Consider the following 18038-nt stretch of genomic DNA (forward strand, 5'->3'; position numbering starts at 1 on the left):
AACGTTTGCCGGAATGGAATAGTTAACACGATAATCAAATACCGTGGTAGGGACCTAGCTGGGGAACTTTCACAGTAGGGCAGCCATACCTGAGTTTAGGTAGGACCAACATCTCATGTCCGTGCCATTTCCAGCCAAGATGTCTTGTCATTGTTATTTTGCGGATCGCCAAGGCAAGGCAGCGACTTAGACGTGGCGTTACGGAGTACTCCGGAAAGAGGTCAAGACGAGAACAGGCCCTCCTTCTTCATTAGGCACCGAGAACCGAAACGATCTGTGTTTACACTCGGCCCTACTACGGGACCGGGCGGAAGTAGTTAAAGTATCCGTACCACCATATGTATGCATTGTTGAGAATCACGGCCTTGTTACCCCTGAATAGGTACAAACAGTTTGAAGCAGGCGCATCATTGCATCCTCCTCTACTAATCTCTCTGCCTTCGGCTCCGATCCGTCATAGCACTACAACACAAGAGTGTCGGAACTTTTCATCGCGCGAAAGAAATACCGAATGGAGGAAACGTTGCATCACTGTCGATCGGTTCTCGCAAGATTACCTACACCACGGTAACTAATCAGCGGGGTATCATTGCAACGCTGCCGTAACAGCTCTTCTACATACCTACCTAGATACCGTGATGCTGATGTAGATTGTATGTACGGTACAGCGTAGTCACAATCTCACCTGTATCTCGAGCCTCGAGAAGGGTTTTTTTTTTGTTTTTGCTTGTATTAGGTACTATATGCTTCAACCAAATTAAGCCAAACTAGCCATCCTTGAACAACCGATGAGATTGCGTGTGCATGTACTGTAATGTTTCCAGCCGCCATCCAGGGCGGAGACTTCCAGCATCGCATGCCAGTCGGTCGTGACGGCACGGTCTTTTGTTCGGAGGGATCGGAGCACTGCTCTTCGAAAAACCGCCCCGGGAGCAAGCCTTTGCCGCAGTCCCGACTGGCTTGGCCTCCCTCGAACCCGAATCTGACCATAGACTTGCTCAAGGCAGGTATATGGTGAAGCGATAATGGGATCGAGGTTGGCATGCGGTGAGATGATCCGCATTTGGCCCACCCTAAACCAAGCCAGAACTTCCAAACCCTTCAACCTTTCCTAACACCATCGACGCCGCATCAGCCCAAGTACCCCGAAAACCTTGACCTGACCTGCGAAGCAAGGGGGCACAAAGCTCCCAAACACAGGGCCACAATCCAATCCTGGCTAGCAGGCAAAGGTTGAGCCGTTATGTATCGGAGTTGTGACCTGTCGCAGCAGTAATCCCGTTCCGCGTCTCGAGTGATCGACGTTCGACTGCCAGGGGTAGTTTGAAGTTGCAGAAAGTCCCGAGCCGACGAGAAGAGTGATGCCCAGCAGGCAACCAGTTGCCCGCGATACCCAGTGGCTGTCTTTTCCATCTCTTAACGCTCAATCTCGCTCCGAATCCCCACTGCTTCCGAGTCGTACCGGCGTTCCATGCCAAGCCCTGCGGAAGCAGCACCTTGTTCTTGTCGACAACCAGTGTCTGCCTCGGTCGCAATATCCCAGCTATGCGTCGCCGAAGCTAGATGCATGCTCTCAACCGGCCCTGTCCCGAAGGGCATTCTCTGTCCAACGCGTCGTCGAGTTCCAGCCTCGGCGGGCGGTGAGTCATCCCTTCGTCCAGCATTATCCCAGCACCCAACGCGTACCGTGTCCGTTTCCGTTCGTCAGGTTGTGTCATCGTCCAACGTCAAGTTGAGCGTGGCGCCCCGTTTCGTCAGAAAGTCGTCGCTATTAGGTCGGGGTATATCCGTCATTAAGGCCGTGAACATCATCCATAAGAAAGACAAGGTAAAGGGAATCAGAACGAGTGAGCGGACGCGATGTGCCTTTGAGACACATGCTGGGGTATCATCCTAGACAGCCACCTGAGTCTTGCTCCCACAGGGATCCAACCAGAAGGAGGGGAGTGTGTAAAAAGGGTGAGGAAAATGAAAATGAAACTGAAACAAGGTGTATCTGAGCTCGGTCTCTGCCGAGGTTGAGGATTGCATTGCTGCATCTCGTCTTACGCCGAAACCGAAACCGCCTGTATCGCGCCCTCCGTGCTGTAAATGCGATCAAAAACCCACCCCAGGATCCGGCCATGATGAGGTTGAGAGAAAGTGAAAAGCCTGTGACCGAGCTCGCGGTGATAGCAGTGGTATCCCGAAAAAGCAAAAAGAGAAAAGGAGGAAAGAAGAGACCCGTCGCTCGCTGACCGCAAAACAAAACCGACCAGAGATATGCACCGAAAGGGATTCGTATGCTGAAGGTTGTGTCGCTCCATGCCCATGGAAGTGAGGAATTGCCGAAATGCCTCCGACGAGGTATGTGTCTGACGGGGTATCACCATCGTTGCGCTGAAAGTCAGCTTGGCGGCCCACGGAGTCACTTGTGACCGGCCGCGCTTCTGCTGGTGCGCTCACGGGGACCTCGTCACGGCCGGGTAACTTGTTTCGTAGACCGCCGGTGGTGATTGTCACATGGTTGTCGCGTACTCTTGGTACCTGTCCCAGCCGAACGAGTTGTATCCCACGCTGACTCCGCATTGAGGTGCAAGCATGCTGGGCAGCGGAAGATGGGGAATAGGCGCCGTCACCAGAGGTGAGCCGTAGTATAGCCCGGCTGACGAGTACGGCTGGCTGAACGCCGGCGGCGGGGAAGGTAGTTGAACCTCGCTCATTCCGATCGTTGCCCAAATCGATCCGGCAGAATCCGCTGTTGACGCCACGCTTGGGCTTGACGGCAGGATCTTCCACGACTCGACCGGGGCCGGCATCGTTGTCGGTGGTGACGGTTGAGACCACAACGCCGCGCCGACCGGTGAGCTCGGCAGGAGCGTTGGCTGGCGGATGACGTCGACAATCCTCGGCGGCGGCGGTAACAACGGCTTGATCAGGCCTAAGATGCTGTTCTTGACCTCTTCACTCTTCCCTCCGAGCAGTTCCCCCGCGCCATCCTCCTCGAGTCCCTCAAGCGCCGACGCATGTGTCCGGAAGACGAACTTATTAATGGCCTGGACAAAGTCATCGTGCAGCTTCTTGCACTGCTGCTCCTTCTCGGACCAGTCGTACGTGTTGGCCTTGGCGTTGATGCAGTGGATGTCCTTGTGGTACTCGATGAGCGCCTCGATTGTCTCCGGTGTCAACTTGTACGCAACCTCGTTCCTCAGCACCATGTCGACGTGGACGATATAGGCCTCCAGGTGGATGACCTGGTAGTTGAACAGGGCCTCGATCAGCGGGTTGGCGTCTTTCCTCAGTTCTGATTCCGGCGCCTTAGGGAGCAGCAGGGACGCCAGTGTCCAGATGGCATTTGGTGACGATAAAGTCTCCGTCAGACATCTCTGGTGTTGTGGTACGCTGTTGAGTGGGCGCTTGATCTTGTTGATGCGCTTGAGAGTCTGGGTGAGCCAAGGCTCAACCCTCGAGCCCAACACAACGTTCACCGAGGATGCGCGCGGAGCAAAGGCGGCCGCCGAGGCCGGTAGCAGCTGAGGCGGCATGATGACAAAGAGAAATAGGCACCGGGGCCGGCTCGACAAGGACCAGAGGGCGGCGGAGCGCTTGGGGGGGAGAGGGAGGACGGGCCGGAAGACGAATAGTAAATAAGAAACAAGGTGAGCAAGGTGACGAAGCTGGGCGGTCCCCAGAAAAGGGAACTAGCGTGGGCACCAGCAACGACGAATGAGAAGAAGAGAAAGGCGGCCGAGGAGCGTCGTGAGAGAAGGGAAGGGGAGGAAAGGGAGGGTGAGAGGCTCGTATTATTAGACTGAGTGCGAGGGTGGTGGGGTGTTATAGTAGCACCGCTCAGACTCCCGAGCCCGGCATGTAGGAGAGGCCGAGAAGGACGTACAAGTACATGTGATGTATTGTTCCGTACCATGACTGGCAAATTCCACCTAGTGTAGTACGTTAATAAGTCCAGGGAAGGTGCTGACCTCGAGCGAGCGACAGGAGGAGCGGAGAAGGAACATGCAGGTCGATGGTACCGACGACGCTCCATGGCCCGCTGGAGCCTGAGTGGGCAGATGCCCCCTCGGGCGGGAATGGAAGCCCCGCTTGTTGCAGTGCCTCGACGGGTGGCACTTTCCTCTTCCCTCCTTCCCGCTTGGCCTGCAAACCTGAAGGGGAAGCCGGTCCTTCGGCGGGGGCGCGATTGCTACAGTAACGTGCACTGCAAGCTGGAAATTCAGGTACCTTATTACAGTCCAACGACGTGCGCAACAGACATCCATGGCTTGCGCGGAGCCTCGGCTGCTCAGGATTCCACGGCTAGCGTCTGCACCTGCATCCGCGTGCGCCTGCTGCAGTTCGGATAATTTCCATGTTAACCTGGTGGAAGCTATCCTGAGTTCAGAATGCTGTTCTCATCGGAACAGCGGCCAATGACAGATGGGGCATGTACTGTACCTACAGACACAGTACACACGTACCAAACGGGGCTACGTGCTGCTGTTCATCCGTCGCCTGCCCCGTTCGATCTCCCGGAGGCTGTTCTTTGGGTACCTAGGTATTGCACTGTACAAGTACATACCGTACCTACCTTACCGAAAGACGAGGTATGATCTTGCGTATCCGTACCTACTCAATCGTGCTTTGGTCATGACAGGAAGGAACACGCAGGAGGACGGCATGTCGCCACCGACGTCGAAGCCGGTAAGCTGGGAACCCCTCTGAGGCTGTGCTGCAAATTTGCAGATGCACAATATGCTGAAAAACAAAACAACCTGGAAAATCCGACAATCCAGTCTTCTGACGAATGGGCCTGGGCCTCGGTCGCATGCAACCGGAGCTGAAAGCTGCATGCGGTCAACCCAGCAGCGCCACCGAGCCCGCCTTAGCAGCCACTCAGTACGTACCCAACTGCCAAGCCAGGCAACCAACTTGGGCCCCGCTAAAAACCGCCCCGACGCCCCGATCGGGGAATTTGTGACATCCACCAACAGTAGCCTCAACCTTCACGTCTTTGATGTGAGCTGTGCGTCGAAAGGTTGAACATTCTTCGGGTGAGTTCCATGGATTTGCAACAGATTGCGAATGCACACCTTCTAGTGTGCTCAGTGCAGTAGAGAGGGGCGTATGACGCGTCCAAAACGAAAAATGCGCGCGTGGGGTAGGACCTACCTGCATGAGGGGTTTGTGCCGCCGAAGATGGATCTAAGGCTACAAGCTGGCCGGTAGTTCCAGTCGTGCCAACGTCCGACAGAAAGCCGTACACATCCCAAGAGTCGAGGTACTATTACTGTACTGATCCATCCGGCAGCCACAACGGTCTCACTGGTGGATGATAAAAAGCGATGAAACTTGGTGTGTCCTTTAAGACGCCATCCCTCATTGAGGAGCCCAGCCCAAGCTGCCCCTCTCATAGTTATTGTGAGTTCTGACAGGTATTGACAGGTATGAGTAGATTAACCCAGCATTGCATGGTGCACTTTCTCGCCTAGACCAACCTGCTGTGCTTCCGACGGTCTCCGGAATGCGACCGGTCTCTTGGGGGAGGCCGGAGCCGCAGAGAGCCTCCGCTTGATATAGATAACCACCAATATCATGCACATCTTGATATTAACAGCAGGTTACCACTGGTGGGTTCAGAAGCCTGATGGTGGGCACTTGGCGACGTCCTTCTGCAAGAAGCTCGCCTCGGACAGTGAAGTAATCTATCTCACATGGGCCTCAGGCATCTCTAGCCATTCGTTGATGTCTTGTTGGATGGGACTGTTTTAGAGTTCCGGTAAGCCGCCATATGCGTTCGAGAAGAATTCCCAAGATCGTTTCGACGGCGCCAGCCACACATGGGCGAGGGAAACTGCCATTCGTCCTTAGTCAAGCCATCAGTCATGCTTTGGAGATTAGCATTGCCGCTTTCTGACTGGCATCACTAACCTAGAGCAGCTCCTAAGATAGGTCCTTCCAAGATCGTACAGCTGCATATGTCGTCGCAAGATCTCTGAGCCCCCCCTCACTTGAGTCAATCGTCTACTAGTTAGCGGCTAAGAGGCGCCATCAAGTGCACCAACTTGAAACGGAACAAGCGCGCGGAGAGGGTGGTTCCAACGTGCCCGCTCCTTTCCCCCGCCCTTCCCAATGATGGGGACAGGCAGTTTCCTGATGAGTGGCTTTTGTATCCCATGATTCCCATGTGGCTTTGTCCTCTGCCACACCTTGGCGTCTGGGACTATAAGGATCTAATGCTAACATGGTAAGCCGCGGGGTGAATAGATTGGAAGACTGCTGATGGCCCATAGCGTAGTATATACAGTATAGGGAGGCTCGTAGGTATGCAGGACTGCAAACGTGCGCTTGTCTCGACCACCGGGGGGGGGGGGTGGTTCTAGGAAGGAATGACAAGACTGGGTAGGTAACCCGCAACGGCGCAATAAGGGTGCATACGGTGGAGAGGACGAGAGAGAAACGTCAGCCAACGCCAGATTCTGGTCATGGATGAATCCTCTTGTCGTCCCTGCTAGTGTGGAAGGTGAGCATAAGGTGTGAGTGTTCAAACCCCTGCTATCGAGTGTCATTGGCTACCTGACTGACGCCCTCTCGGCCTCTAACTTGGAGAAAGACCGAGGCCACAATTTCTGATTGGACAGAAAAGTTCGAAACGTGAGCATGCGAGATGCCGCTTTTGGATGCTCGATGGACAGGTCTAGATGAGAGTTGCCGTCCTGTAGGCGGTTGCATCGCACGGTCCTCGAGTCTTACGGTACTGTGTAGACCAGCAGCTGAGTCTGCTGGTGGCTACCAAGCCCGCCAGGTTACCAGATATCAGGGTGAGAGCATGAGGCGTTGGTGATAAGTGAGAAGGGTTGAAAAGACGTTGGCAAGTTCCGTTTAGGGTTTGGTTCCTTCAAACAGGGGTTTCGACTGGAAGATTGAATGAAATTCAACTCATTCAGCTGCCTACTTAACCCTAGCCCTCACGCGAAGTTCAACCACCTCGAGTACCGTACTCGGAAGGGAACAGATTCCGACTCATTCTTTGCTCCCACCAAGCTACACATGTACCGTGACATCTTTCCATAGGGCGGCTCAATCTAGTTCCCGAGAAAGCACAGAAGGTTCGAAACATACGGTATCAATGCCCTTGTGGCTTGCGTCTCGATTTCTTGCCACCCCGGGCTATGCCGCGCCAAGCAGGCTGCTGATCAGCCAACGGCTTGCAGGCGAGTGAGGCGACACCCGTCGCTTGCCGCTCGGAGAAAACACATGACAGGCGACCCCGTCACTTGACCTTCGGTAGGCCTGTTTGCCAGGGGGAGATCCCGTGATGCCGACGGCAATCCAATTGCAGAGTGAGGAGTGTTCAAAACCAAGGCCTTACAACCTCTCCTTGCTTGACCGCGCCTGCTCCTCATTCGAGAGAAGCGCCGGCGCCTCTCGACGGCTCGAACGGCGTCGCCCTGGATCGCCGTGTTTGTTCCATCATCTCCGGTTTGGAAGTCATTGATAGGACTTCACTGAGGTCACTTGGAACTTTTGGCCGACAAACATGCAGCCAGTCAAGTGATTGCCCCTGCGGGAAGCAGCTCGTAATCATCTCGAGATGATGGTGAAACGATGCAGCTGACTCGAGTCGAACAGGCCCCTTCCCGAGCGCCCCTGACGACCATTGGGCCGGGTTTCAACGCAAGCCCGAATGCGAAGGGAAGTCTCGAATGCCATTGCATCGACGATCGGCGACAGGAATCTTGGTTGTTCAGCCCGACAAGGAACGAGGGAGGAGGAGGCTATCAGCGGGCGGGCTCGTTGTCAATTGAACACCAGGCGGAAGGAACCCCCCTCGAGACAATCGCACCCTGCTGCAACGGCAGTCGGCGTAACGGCGCGATGGCGAGCAAGCCGCATTTCGCCCAATGCCGGTAAGGCCTTACACTAGGGCCACAGAGAGTCGGTCAACAAGAACAACATCAGGCGTGGATCGTGGGCTGTGGTCGAAATTCGCCTCTTCGTCATGCAAGAATGGGATGAACAAGGGTTGGGATGACTCTTCGAGTCAGGTCGACCGCTACCGATAGGGCGGTTCGGCTGTTCGGAGCTTGGCCCGAGCAGCGGGCGGTGAGGCCTGTTGACGTCACCGTTATGGGGCTCTTGCCTCTAGCCAGGTCATACGTATGCAGAGAGCGAAGGAGACAAGCGGGAACTGAAACATACAGCTCACTAGCGACAAAAAAAACCTCTGAAAGACGAGCGTCAACAAGTTTCCATGCTTTCGCCTGTAACAAAATGTTGCGACTTGGATGGATTCACCGATCGGCAAGCCGAGGCCAGACGATTGCCGGGCGCAGGCCTTTCACGTCCGCCCCGCAATTGGGCCGGCAGCGGCACCAGTGGGGCAGTCGGAGGCAGCCGAAGTCATCGGTCCGCCTCAATGCGCTCTAGATCCGACCTGAATGTGGCAGCCACGCACGCCACGTAGCCCCCAGTTACGGCCGGGGACGCCACAATCAGCTTTCTCATCATGGATACCTGCTGGAAATTTTCGAAATATTTTCGGATGCGTTGGGGAGGACCACTCTGTGAGAGGCGGCAGGTTCTTTGCGCTGTGTTCGCCCGGAGCTCCCTCCGCCGTCCCCCAAGCCGATCCAATGCCCACCGTGGCCTATCTAGGGAAAGGCGAGGCCCATAAGCCGCGTCAGTCCTAAAACTAAGCACACGGCGAAAAATCCCATGTCCCAATGGATGACCAGTTCGCATGGCGGAGCTGCCTCGGGAAAGTTCGAGTACGAAATGCATGACGCGTATCCCTGCGGCAGCTTCGGTGTATTCATGACATCCCCGGACTTGGATCCAATGACCCTGTGAAGAGGAACTCCTGCCAGCGGCTGGGAAAAGGGGGCGACAACAAAGCACCTTCTTGATTTTACAGTAAGGAACTAGGCTAGCCTTTACGCTATCGTGTCCCACTTGCCCATCTCTAAGAGTGACCCGTGGATTCTCGTCCTTCCTCCAACTCGCCGGAATTGTTTCAGCAGCTCCGCAATACCTGCTTCGCCAGCCCTAGCGACCGCCACGGCGCAGAGCAGGATGCGAGCGCATGTTGCGAACACATGTTGATCCGCCGTCCACCCAACTAGCACGCCATCCTCCCTTTCTGCACGGCCAATGAGAGCATTCAGCCCGCCCTCCACCCATGCCTTCAGAAAGCCGAACGATCGGTCGTCCCCTGAATTAGTCCGTAGACTCTCAAAGGCCTCTCGCCATCTAACCGTTTCCCTGACCTCGTCGATGAAGAGGTTCTGCTCCTCGGCAGCGAAGAGCGAATCATCAAAGTCCATGGCCTTGCGGAGTTGTTCTTCGGCAGGAACCAGCTGAAGATCCCCCGAGTATGGCTGGCCAACCATCCTGCACACCACGCGGGCTCGAAACTCCTTGGACTCTCCGAAGTGCTCCCGCAGCCATGGGACAAGACTGTCAGCGGCCGTGAAAGCGATCGCGTTTGTGCCAATGATATGGGACGCAGCGACTGCAGCGGTCTCTCGGACCTCGTCGTCGTCATCGATAAGACTGTCGTAGAGCGCTGAGAGGGCTGGGAGGTATTCGACATCCCAGCGGTGGTGTTTGGCGCCGGTAAAGAAAGCTCGGAGGGCCATGGCGGCTGCATATCTGGTGTCGAAGGGCTGGCGAACGCGTTAGTCAAGAACTTCACAGACCAGAACAGATACTGGCATAAACATACCTGGTTCACCTCCAAGCACTCGCTGAGCATGGCTCCCCAACTCCACAGCCTTTGGCCCATATTCGGAACCTTACTATCCGAGTTACGCGAAACCAGGACCGCCATGATGGTCCCACTGGTCTCCGTGATAGCACATGACAGGGTAGGGTTAATGTAGCCGCTTTGAAGCTGATTCCATAGCCCATCCAGTTGTTCAACCATCGGGAGCTCTGTGAGGTCCCCTCGGCGGAGCATGCCGTCCATCAGTGGCTCAAGATTTAGGAGAGACTGAGCCTGAAGCTCAGGCGTCGAGGATATGGCGCAGGCCTCGAGATACAAACGGCATAGCCCTGTTGTTGCAGTCGGGCTGTCCGCTTGCTTCCATGCGTCTGGAATCTTCTCCAGGATTCTGCATGCTGTGTTGAGGTCCCTGCCGAGTATATCGTGGAAATAAGTCCGAAGACCTTCTACATCGCACCGCGCTGCAGTATCGTAGACCACTCGTAGCGAAGTATGCAGATTCAGCAGAGCAGAGGACGAGCTAGGTTGCTTTGACACGTCTTGCAAGGCAACCCTGGCAACTAGCTGGTGAAAGCCGAGACTGGAGAGGAGATTGAGGATCTCATGGTAAGCCGCTTGGAGTTCTGCGCAACCCCTGAAGGAATCACGGTTGCCAGAGAGTTGCTCCAGCAACGTCTCAAGCTGAACCAAATCTGCCGTGTCTGGGTTAACCACAAGTTTCCGATGTGTAGTCGGCATCCGGGATAGCAGGACCTACCTGATTTGAGGTCGACGCCCAAGTCCACCTTGCGTTCAATGACGAACCTGGCGGTCAGGAGAGCTCCATGAAGTCGATTTGTGCGAGTGCTCGACTTGGCGAGAAGTTCCCCGATCTCTTTCGCCCATTCCTCCTGCAGCAAGAAGGAGCAGAGCGTTCTGGCGGCTATCTCTCGAACATGCCAAAGGCGACTTCCAAGATACCCTTCAATGTGCTTACGCAGCTCAGAACGGTGCTCTTCGGGAGGACCCGCACGCCGGATAATGTCGAGTGCAGGAAATACTGCCTCGGCTGCACTGGAATTCGATGCATGATCTAGTGTTTCGCCCGCGGATCGCAGCAGACTGAGGATGACGCCCGGCAATGTCGGATACTTGTTGTAAGAAATACGGAGCGAATGGCCATCCCATCCTGACTCGATGGACGCCTTGCTCTCGCCTGTTCCCAGGAGCGAGTCAATTAGGCTCCTCAATAGGAGAAGGCCACAGTTCCGGATTGCCCAACTGGAGCTGGTTAGCGACACTGGCCTAAACAAAGATGGGGTGTCTTTTGACTTACACTTCGGACTTCAAGCTGGTTGCTGCTAAATGAAGGGTTCTGGCCAGGTATGCCTCGGCCTTTTTGCTCAAGAGTGAACTCCTGAAGATTTCTCGCAGGCAGTTGAGGGCATGCACTTGAGGGAGATTGGACCCGTCAGTTTCGGACATGCGTACGGGCCGTTTGCCAATCTCTTCAAGGGTCCCGTAGACCTCCTCAAAGGTTGGCGACGCCGCATTTGCCGAGAGGACGCCGGCAATGAGGGACGGAATGCCCGCGGACCGACGCGTGGTTGACGCCTGTGTCATGATGCAGTCCATCGCTCCCTGAGCAGACACGGTGAGTACATGTGTCGCTAGGCGGATCTTGCGGATCTTGCCGGACTTACCTGGTACCATTCACGAAGCAGATCCTCCGAGTCGTCGATGTCTGGGTATACGCTTCTCAAGTGCTGAGTAAGTTGACAACAGGTGGCAAAAGTATAAGACACGGTCGAGAAGGCCCCGCGATGCCGGAGGCTGGCGAGCTGCTCAAATGCAAGGTAGCCCGTCTCTCTGAACACATCCATCGGCGGAAACGGCACGCCAGGCGTCTTCTTCAGCCTCAGGGTTCCCACCAGGAGGCGCAACAGATTGCTGTCGGCGTGTTAGAGAGGGTATTCAGATTCCTCAAGGACAGGCATACCTTGATTCATGGACGGCGCGGAAGCTATAGCTCAATAGGTCTTTAGTGTCAAGCCCATCGATATCCTCGAGTTCCTCGGGCAAATGGCCTTCTGGTGAGTCGTCGCAGAGAACGTGCTTGACTGTAAGCCAGATCTGCTGGGCGCAGAAGAAGAGCCGTCGCTGGAGATGATGCAGACGTTCTAGAGAGTCGTCCGTATAGGTTTCTTTGGCCAGGACTTGCCATATGTAACTGCACTCCGTTAGGGGTCGGGCAACGTGAAAAGGGACCTATGGGCACCCCTGGTGCATCCTACAACAAGGCTTACCTGATTGCTGCGAAGTACGGATGAACCGGGCTCTCGATGGCTGCATGGCCTAAATCAGCCCCTGCCTTTGAGATCTTCGACTCAAGCCGATCAATAATAGACGACAGGAGAGAGATCTGCGGGTCTTGTCCATTTGTTATCGAACTGCAACGGAGGCCGTGCGAGCGAGCTGCTCCATCCGCGTGATCTGCCCGCCCGGTCCTGTCAGCGAGTCTGGTGGCTCGGAGGCTGATCTGCCCCAGAATATCGCGAAGATTTGGCGGGTTAAGGTCATCGGGTTCCCCGGGTTTCGACGGAAGCAAGCTCAGGAGCATAGCTGCGCTGTCTCTGACGTCGTCAAACGGATCCAACAAAAGGTCAGGAAGCAACCGAAGCCAAGTGAAGTCGGATGAGATCAACCGCGCGATATCTTCGTCGACGCCATCGTCAGTTGCTCCCGCATGTTTCCCAACCTTGAGAAGGAGAAGTGTGGCTTTGACTGCGGTTATGTGTCGCTGATACGACGCAGTAGGTAGAAGCTCGTTCTTCAAGAAGTCCATGTACCAGCTCAGGAAGGCCTCGTGGCGGCTGAGGACGGCTCTTGCTTCAGAGGCATCCTTTAGCGCGACCTCAGGCCCGGACTTCTTCTTGGCGGGCACATGAGGCCCGTCCTCGGTAGACGGGTGAGCCGAAAGACTCCTCCGCGCGACGGTGATAACGCTCTTTGCTCTCATAATAAGATTCTTGGTATGGCCAAGCACCTCGTTACGGACCTTAGCATCATAGTCTGCATGGAACGCTGCAAGGTGCTTCTTCAGAAGACCGAACGCAACATCAGAGAACGGCTTCGTCGTCGCTTGGGATGAGACTAGCAGTGAGAATGCGCTGGACCTGACCGATACAGATGGGTATGCAAGGAGTTTGTCCAACAGGCTTCCTTGGAGTACAATGGACTTCGCCGGCGAAGGGTATGATACGGCCTCGTCAATGCCTATCGGCTCATGTATTAGCATCGGGCTTATTCGCGCATCCCAGCTAACTTACTAGGTTCCTCGACTAGTCCATACTTCTTCCCCAGATCGAGGGAGGCCAACTGTAACAAAAGACCATGATCGGTTAAGTCACGGTCGATGGCGGTCAAAGGCTGACTTCGATTGAACATTTCCAGCAGTTTCAATGACGCATCCCGGTCCGTCTTGAAGATCGGAGCAAGCACATAGTTTCTAACATCCTCTAAGTTCTCTGGATTCTGGGCGAGGGCTTCCTGCAGCCACTGTCGCCAGACCTCGAGGGTGAAGTCTGGGGAGTCTGGGACTGTGGTGTCCTGTGCTGCTGTGTTCAGCCCACGAAAGATGTGAACAAGGCACTTCCCAGCCAGCGGGCAGACATAAGTAACCTCGATCCAGGAGAAGAGGTGGAAGGCGAAGGATCTCCATAGCAAGAAATTCGGCAGCTTAGCAGCAGCAGGCTCCACCTCCCTGTACTTAGAAGCGATGTCCGCCAGAGTGAGTACCCGCTTGTTCAGAAAGTGATCAAGGCATTGCAGGCCGGATTTTGTCAATTGCTGCGGGGACTTGCGGGCCACAATCGAGATCAGAGTCTCCAGGATGTGGTCCTTCACCGATCTCCCAACCTCGGGGCTCGGGTTAGCAGTGGACGAAGCAACAAGCACATCCAACACCAGCCGCAAGGCGCGGTGAGGATCGTGCTCATACCACTCCAAGTAGAAGTGGAAGAGCTCTTTCGACAGTGTCTCAGTAAAAGCCCATTGTCTTACTGCCTCGTCGCTCGACTTGGCGCACTGTTGGACGAAACTGCAGAGCTTGACGCAAGCGTGACCATTGCCATGATACTGCCTCGACTGTGAAGCTTCACGAAGCAGCTTCTGAAAGATTGCTTCGGCGAACCTGCTAGCTGTCAACTACCGTTGGGGCCGCGGGCGAGAGCTGAGATAGACTCACTGAGGCCGAGTGCCCTGCGATTGGCTCAACAGCCACTTGGTGATGGTGTTTGCATTCTCAAATACGCCGGCATCCAACTCAGCCAAAGCAGCTTCTGTAGTGCTGGGAGGCCCTTGGGGTAACTCCATGCTTGGCGGTTTATCCATCAGGATGAGAGGGGTCAAGCTACCACCTGTTCCAGTCGCCAGGGTCACGGAATTCCTGAGATAAAACAGAAAGAATCGAAGGGGAGACTATCACATATCCTAACCGCATGTCATAGCCGCCGGGAAAGTTCGATCATCTCTGCCTTGGGTGTTGAGGTCGCCCCCTGAGCCTACAAGCAAGAGCGAGGCAGAAATTTTGGGCTACCGACGGGTACGTACTTCTTTTTCCTGTTTGCCCGATCATGCCTCACCTTGACAGGAGACGAGATCGTGGGCTGCCACCACCACATTACAGCTCAACAAGACTAAGAACCGACAAGCTCCTAACTTGCCTCTTGATCCCGGTATTCCTTGGAATAGAGAATTGAAAAGCATTGTCACGGTATGCCGGTATTTGTCAGGGCAACTCCAAACATGCCGCCGGACAAGCGCCAAGAGGCGACGGAAAGCCCCATGTGCACGGGCCAGCTTCCGGGCAGGGCCGTAAATTTTTCTAGACTTATCGATCAAGATGGATGTGAGCCTGGCAGCAGATGCACAAGAAGCGACAAACAAAGCCCGCCAACGACCTGTAGCAGAACCATCACGCGGCCACGCACCCCTCATTCCATTCGGAACTTGTTGACTCAGTATCAAACTTCAATTGTCCGACTCTTCCAGCACAACCAAGATGTCCATTTGGGATGCGCTGACGGGACGCAAGTCCTCGTCGCAAACCTCGTCATCAAGCGCCCCCTCCGCGCCCTCCGCGCCCACAACTACAACGACTACGACAGGTCTCCAACCGACTCCCTTTGACCCCACAGCGCCACAGGGCGTTGACGCCTTCCTTGGCACCTCTTCCTTCGCCGATCCCTCACAACTACACCCTCTCGCGGGGCTGAACAAGGACACGCTAGACTACCTCACCCTCGAAGACTCAGCGCTCTCGGAGCTGCCCGGCTCGCAATCAGTGCTGCCGTCCCGCGGCTTCACAGATGATCTCTGCTACGGCACCGGCACAACATACCTGGCGGGCCTGGCGATAGGCGGTGCGTGGGGTTTACAAGAAGGGCTGAGGAAAACGGCTGGCCAGCCACCAAAGCTGCGGCTGAACGGTATTCTTAACTCGGTCACCCGGAGAGGTCCGTTCCTGGGGAACTCGGCCGGCGTCGTGGCGATCTGCTACAACTGCATCAACTCGTATATCGGTTACTTGCGGGGCAAGAACGATGCCGCCAACACAATCGTGGCCGGCGCCCTCAGCGGCATGCTGTTCAAGAGCACAAGGGGGTTTCGACCGATGATGATCTCAGGCGGTATCGTGGCCTCGGTGGCTGGTGCCTGGGCGGTTCGTCATACCCTGCTTCGTTGGTAGCCGTGGTCTCGGAATGGTGGTTGCTAACGTCTTCCCGTAGATTGTCAGGAGGGCATTCTTCCAAGGCTCAACCTCGCATGGCGAGGCTCACGCAACACTCTAGAGGTGTATTTGAATCCGCTTTGCCTCGCACATCGACGCGATATACGGCTTTCTTGGCCACTTTGAACCCACCTCTTTAATCTACTGAGAGCAGCACTCTTTCACAAAGCTGTTTTGTGTGTTTATGTCCCTTAGAGGACTGATGTGTACGAAACTGGGTCGGGAGGTTAAAGGAGCGGGTACGCATAGCGCAGGGTATCTCTCCTCCCCTTGAAAATCTGTATATTAGCGGCTTATGATCATAGAGTGCCTCGGTTGAACGCATAGGCATGCGGAGGTTTTCGATCACTCTGATGGCGGTGTCAGCACCCGTTGGCGAGCTTCGCACGGTGCTCACCAGTGTGCGTGCGGAAGGGAGTTTGAGGCGACGGACTGATCCTGTTTATTAGTTCATCCTATATAGCCTTCTTACTCTGTAGCGCAATACAGTGTAACCAGATATCACCTGCTTTGGCCACACCGCTCTGCCATCATTATTACCTGTCTCGGCATTCTCTCCTAGAGACTGTGACGACTGTCTCTACATTTTACCGCACCCATCTTGGGCATCATCTGACGTGCATTATTCTATGGATGGCCACGGGCCTCAGATCTAGCATCTTGACCCGTCAACCTCTTGAGAGCATCTGTTAGGATGCTCTGGCTTTGGAGCACGCGGCTTTCAAACACCTCGACGACACAACTTTTCTGAACACTATATGGTGCTTCCTGCTCACCTATGTCGTTATGCGCCCTGGTCTCGGTTTCCGCCCCCCGCTTCCATACTCTGCACCTTCCACCGTTGTTATTCTTTACTAAATTACTACCACAGTCTCACAGACCGGGGTGTGCTTTTCCTCTCTGCTCAAATCATTTTTACCACCGCATCCGGCCGGCCAAGATGGCGAGCGCGTCCCGACTCGACGAAGACACAGCTCAGGCCGCCTTGGCCAGGCAGATGATAGAAGAATTCATTTCGCTGCGGATCGCGCACTGGAAGACGAAGCAGCGCAGGATCACCGACCGGGAGGTTGCGGCCCAAATCGCCGCTCTGTGTTGGGATTACGATTCCCTCCCAGATCAGGGCCCGGGATGCCTCCTGCCCGATCGCCAGGGCGGCTACGTCTATGTCCCGTACGATGGTCGCAGAGAGGGTCTCCCGCCCGACATCCTGCGGCGCGCATTGAGTCTGGATCACTGGGAGAAGAATCCCGCGAATTGCCCAGTGATTCTCCAGATGGACAAACTTCTTGAGAAAGAGGTTGATGAGAAGTGCTTTTGGGAATTCCTGGACGGCGGGAACGCATCAGGGGTAGATTTCCACGGCAAGGTGGGTTACATAGCATTCCCCTTTTCTAAACATGTACATTACACGACCGACACTCGACTGACTAATATGATGTTCAACGGCTAGATCAAGATACTCGCCAAGTACCGGCTCATGAAGGGTGGTGTCGATGGTGTCGATGTATCACCCAGCCATCCCCGCATCCCGCAGTTCAAATTCGCCGTCACCCACGTCACCGAGTTCGGACGCGTTAAGATGCAGTGGTGCCGCCTTAACTGGGGCTGCAGCGAAAAGGAAATCCAACGGTGTCTCGACGCGGCTCCCAAACCACAGTATCGCCTCGACACAATCCGTGACCGTCTGCTCCGCGAACTCGGAAGGATCCAGCAGCCCGAGGACGCGGTCAGAGAGGCGAAGGACCTTGTCGAAGAGCTCAAATCGGATAATGTTGTTGTCGAGTACGAGGCGGAATGGTCCTATTTTCTGACCGGAAACCTTGACGAGGCAACGGCTCGCTTAGAAAAGAAACGCGAGTGGAAGGCCCTCAAGACGCCCGACGACGTCAAGTTGATGAAGTGCTCCAGCAACGAACAGGGGAGGTGGCCGATCATGGCTCGTGTAAGTTTACCTTATAACCCGTGTCCCTAGGTACAATACTAGCGTCACTAATAACTCATTGACTGACTCGTGCGGCACGACAGCCTTGGGAAATGCGCAACCACGATATATGCTTCGCGATCTTCAAACTCCAGCAGCGCCAGCTCCTCCACGCCCAGCAAGTCGAGAAAGCGGCACTCAATGTCAAGGACAAGAACGGACAACCATATTTCACTGGAGGCTAGGTGTCTTCCATGGATTACGCGCTGCGTTACCGGCCGGTAGGATGATTAGTTATATTGGCGTGAGCTTGGTGCTGTTGACTGTTTCGTTGAATCTTCGGGCGGTTAGGACGTTGGAGGCGTCGGGCTGGTTTAAACGCGATGGGCATTTCGCAAGCTGGGGCGTGACGAATTTGACGATGCCTTGTCCAGCGGCGGCTTGGCTTTTGCGGAACTTCAAGATGGTAAGGGTTTGAGTATCCTTCGTCCCTGACATATGCTGCGTAGAATCTCTTCGGTAGCAGGTCTTCCTTGCATTCTTAGCTAGATAATAATTGGCCGTTGCCCAACTCAACCGACGGACCACGGTAGGCCATTGGTAGGTGATTATCAGCCTCTGGCGGCGGTTTTCGTAGCCATCGA

At 55.1% G+C, this 18038-nt stretch overlaps 5 protein-coding genes across 5 annotated transcripts; 2 read left to right on the plus strand and 3 right to left on the minus strand.

Annotated features, from left to right (window-relative positions):
* Positions 1 to 2197: 2197 nt before the first annotated feature.
* Positions 2198 to 3722, minus strand: B0T15DRAFT_295858 (uncharacterized protein). Its single transcript, XM_062863764.1, has one exon. The coding sequence runs from the start codon at positions 3522 to 3524 to the stop codon at positions 2499 to 2501; it is 1026 nt and encodes a 341-aa protein (XP_062717970.1). The 5' UTR covers positions 3525 to 3722; the 3' UTR covers positions 2198 to 2498.
* A 630-nt stretch (positions 3723 to 4352) lies between these two features.
* B0T15DRAFT_577331 (uncharacterized protein) lies at positions 4353 to 6335 on the minus strand. Its single transcript, XM_062871057.1, has 9 exons — positions 5814 to 6335; positions 5688 to 5736; positions 5472 to 5576; positions 5146 to 5257; positions 4881 to 4997; positions 4603 to 4705; positions 4556 to 4560; positions 4455 to 4517; positions 4353 to 4425 (listed from the first exon to the last, which is right to left on the minus strand). Exons 1-9 carry the CDS (start codon positions 5858 to 5860, stop codon positions 4364 to 4366), a joined length of 663 nt encoding a protein of 220 aa, XP_062717971.1. The 5' UTR covers positions 5861 to 6335; the 3' UTR covers positions 4353 to 4363.
* Positions 6336 to 8656: 2321 nt separating this feature from the next.
* Positions 8657 to 14406, minus strand: B0T15DRAFT_295906 (putative death-receptor fusion protein-domain-containing protein). The gene is made up of 9 exons (XM_062863765.1): positions 13926 to 14406; positions 13009 to 13871; positions 11986 to 12955; positions 11679 to 11909; positions 11383 to 11629; positions 11016 to 11320; positions 10458 to 10960; positions 9701 to 10392; positions 8657 to 9641 (listed from the first exon to the last, which is right to left on the minus strand). The coding sequence occupies exons 1-9, from the start codon at positions 14069 to 14071 to the stop codon at positions 8910 to 8912; spliced, it is 4689 nt and encodes a 1562-aa protein (XP_062717972.1). The 5' UTR covers positions 14072 to 14406; the 3' UTR covers positions 8657 to 8909.
* Positions 14407 to 14741: 335 nt separating this feature from the next.
* Positions 14742 to 15992, plus strand: B0T15DRAFT_577333 (Tim17/Tim22/Tim23/Pmp24 family-domain-containing protein; the record flags this gene model as incomplete). The annotated part of the gene is made up of 2 exons (XM_062871058.1): positions 14742 to 15401; positions 15469 to 15992. The coding sequence occupies 2 exons, from the start codon at positions 14742 to 14744 to the stop codon at positions 15529 to 15531; spliced, it is 723 nt and encodes a 240-aa protein (XP_062717973.1). The 3' UTR covers positions 15532 to 15992.
* Positions 15993 to 16410: 418 nt separating this feature from the next.
* Positions 16411 to 17763, plus strand: B0T15DRAFT_505249 (uncharacterized protein; the record flags this gene model as incomplete). Its single annotated transcript, XM_062867523.1, has 3 exons — positions 16411 to 16839; positions 16924 to 17415; positions 17499 to 17763. The coding sequence occupies 3 exons, from the start codon at positions 16411 to 16413 to the stop codon at positions 17637 to 17639; spliced, it is 1062 nt and encodes a 353-aa protein (XP_062717974.1). The 3' UTR covers positions 17640 to 17763.
* Positions 17764 to 18038: the final 275 nt, after the last annotated feature.

The sequence above is a fragment of the Chaetomium strumarium genome (assembly GCF_033439665.1).
Source record: "Chaetomium strumarium strain CBS 333.67 chromosome Unknown B0T15scaffold_7, whole genome shotgun sequence".
In the NCBI taxonomy this organism is placed as follows: domain Eukaryota; kingdom Fungi; phylum Ascomycota; class Sordariomycetes; order Sordariales; family Chaetomiaceae; genus Chaetomium; species Chaetomium strumarium.

Excerpts from the sequence above, each read along its gene's own strand:
- B0T15DRAFT_295858 (XM_062863764.1), bottom strand. The coding sequence starts at position 3,524 with ATGCCGCCTCAGCTGCTACCGGCCTCGGCGGCCGCCTTTGCTCCGCGC.
- B0T15DRAFT_577331 (XM_062871057.1), bottom strand. The coding sequence starts at position 5,860 with ATGACTGATGGCTTGACTAAGGACGAATGGCAGTTTCCCTCGCCCAT. Across the intron at positions 4,706-4,880 it reads TTGCCTGGCTTGGCAGTTGG|CACAGCCTCAGAGGGGTTCC; the intron begins GTACGTACTGAG and ends GCAAATTTGCAG. Across the intron at positions 4,426-4,454 it reads GCAGCACGTAGCCCCGTTTG|TACATGCCCCATCTGTCATT; the intron begins GTACGTGTGTAC and ends CTGTAGGTACAG.
- B0T15DRAFT_295906 (XM_062863765.1), bottom strand. The coding sequence starts at position 14,071 with ATGGATAAACCGCCAAGCATGGAGTTACCCCAAGGGCCTCCCAGCACT. Across the intron at positions 11,910-11,985 it reads CCGTACTTCGCAGCAATCAG|TTACATATGGCAAGTCCTGG; the intron begins GTAAGCCTTGTT and ends AACGGAGTGCAG. Across the intron at positions 9,642-9,700 it reads AGTGCTTGGAGGTGAACCAG|CCCTTCGACACCAGATATGC; the intron begins GTATGTTTATGC and ends CGCGTTCGCCAG.